Source organism: Penaeus chinensis, chromosome 42, assembly GCF_019202785.1.
Source record: "Penaeus chinensis breed Huanghai No. 1 chromosome 42, ASM1920278v2, whole genome shotgun sequence".
Lineage (NCBI taxonomy): Eukaryota > Metazoa > Arthropoda > Malacostraca > Decapoda > Penaeidae > Penaeus > Penaeus chinensis.
Window position 1 is genome coordinate 134,738 of NC_061860.1, and position 2,500 is coordinate 137,237.

Genomic DNA, 2,500 nt, shown 5'->3' on the forward strand with positions numbered 1-2,500 from the left:
TTCAAGGATAAAGATGGGGCACCCTCCATTACCAAGGTTGGCAACCACTGGAGGAGATATTTGTTTGCCAAGGCCACAAAAGAAGTTCCTCTTCAGAATGTGTGGGTCATTGATGAAACGGTCATTCTGTATAATTCTGTACCTGATTTTTTGACTCAAGGAAATATTGGTGAAACTGACAGGATGTCAGTTGTACTGGCAAGTAACTTGGCAGGCACTGAGCGTAGGCCTGCAGCAGTCGTGGGTCAAGTTCAGTTAACGGGTTCTGCAACACTACCATGCCCTTTCCACTACCATCCTAAAGGAGCTATAACACTAGAGTTTTTTTCAACGTGGTTGCGAGAGTGGGACAGAGAATTGCGGTCAAAAAAGAAAAAAATTGTGATACTTCTCAGCAAGACTGCTCATCATCCAGAAAATCTTCATCTTTTCAACATTAATGTAACTTTCTTTCCTCCAGGAACAGCTTCAGTTTTACAGCCATTTCGCTTAGGTATTATAAACATTTTTAAGGCACTGTACAGACACCAACAACTCAAACACATAATGTCCAAAATTCAAGCAAATGAACACCTGGCTCATGCCAGTATGTTTAACCATAGTGTGATAAACCCACCTACTCTTTCCCATGGAACTTCTGCCTTAGATGCGGTTTTCATGATACACAAAGCTTGGAGACATGTTAGTCCAGAAACTATTGTTAAGGGAGTAGTTAAAGCAGGACTTAGTAAAGATGTAGATGCACTTAATGTCAATGATCAGGTGGGGCCACCGCCAGGTGTCAGTCAGCAGGAGTTTGAAATATTTACTAATTCTGATGCAGATCTGGACACCGGTGATTCAGAAGAGAGTCAGGATGGGAAAGGTAACTCTCAGTCAGGAATGATCACCAATGCTGTGCAGTATCCTCATTATTCAAATATGTTTAATGCTTCAAATGCTAAAGCTCAACAGACAAATCAGCATGTTGACATGCCAGTTGAAAACATTCCAGCCTTGCCAAAAGTATCAGAAGCAGTTATTGCTTGTCAGGTGATAAGGCAGTACTTACAGCGGAGAGGAGGTCATCTTTTTGATGAGTTCTCTGTGTTGGAATCAGCCATTCATGTTGACATGATGCTTGAATCTCGACCTGACCTGCAGAATGAACCAATGACAGATCCATTACACGACTCCAGTTCAGTGCACAGTATGGAAGCACATAGGCGAGCTCATGATCAAAAGCTGGACTACATCCAAAAGGTGCAGGATGAGCTTCATCAGCAGAAGCTTCAGAAAGAGATGAAAAAGAATACTCAAACTCCAGCCGCTCAGAACACCCACAGTTCCATTTCAACTCCCACTCAAGACCTAAGGAATGATCTACATAACCAGCTAATTGAAATCCATAAACATGACATGCACTCCCAGGACATGGCTGCAAGACAGGAAATGGCCCGACATGACCTCCACCAGCAACCCCAAATGCAGCGGACTGATCTTGTTCGTCAGGAATTAATCAGGCCAGAGTATAGACATGACGTGCATCAGGATAACAACAGACCCCGGACATCTCTTGTGGAATTACGCACAGTGAATGCAACTTTCAGGACAGGTATGCCATCTGATGGAAGAAATGAAAACAGAATTGACCTAAAGAATGATGCCATGCCAGTAGTGCCTGCAGATGTACGTAACCTTCCTGGAGTAGGAGATCTTCGTGGAAATGGCAGCGAGTTGCACCATCCAGGTCTCGGGCCAGAATTAACACAAAACTTGAGACATGATAACAGAATGGAGAATCCAGGTGTGCCATATTACACTATACCAAATACTTTACATCATTACATGCAGCCAAAATAAATATTAAAATCTGTAACCAAGATAGACAAATTATGAAAGCTGTACAGAATGAAGACAAAGTAATCATTTCAGAAACTTCTCATTCCATAAGTAAAACATGATTTTGTCATGAAGCACATCCTGTGGGGGAAAATTTTTCACTGTAATCGGAATACCGGTATATTTTCATTACATATGCAAGATGAAAGTAGAATGCATTTTATTCCAGTTGTAAGTGTAACAAGAGGAATACAAAAGTGCCATTGCAAAGGAATTTGAATTTCTTTACAGTCAGCAGATATTTATTTAAAATTCATAAACTGTATGCAAATATTTTAGGGAAACTTATTGCATAAAACAGGGAGACAGCTGTTCTTCTGATGTCTGAAATAAATATAGTTCCTAATATTTCACTTTCATAATCATTTTTATTTTGCACTTTGTCATACATTTTGTAAATATTACTTTTTCTCCTCTTAAAACTATAACCAATACAAATTTGTACAAAAAATTAAAAACAGGAAGATATCAATCTAAAAATGTAAATGCATTTAACTAATGCCATTATTTAAGAGGAAACAGGAAAGATGATACACTAGAAAAATGTTTTTGTAACTATATAAATTATTAATTTACTAAATGTAGACCATTGTGAGTAAAATCATTTTCTTTAGTTTAA

General features: G+C 38.9%; 1 protein-coding gene across 2 annotated transcripts in view; it reads left to right on the forward strand.

The window, feature by feature from the left end:
* LOC125047877 overlaps nucleotides 1-2,500 on the forward strand; it is a 6,968-nt gene that overhangs the window by 4,077 nt on the left and 391 nt on the right. For both annotated transcript variants that reach the window (XM_047646416.1, XM_047646415.1), the window contains exon 4: nucleotides 1-2,500. This exon is cut by the window's left edge and continues 354 nt beyond it; it is cut by the window's right edge and continues 391 nt beyond it. In XM_047646416.1, the coding sequence (XP_047502372.1) occupies nucleotides 1-1,842 (1,842 nt within the window). In that variant the 3' untranslated portion in view covers nucleotides 1,843-2,500.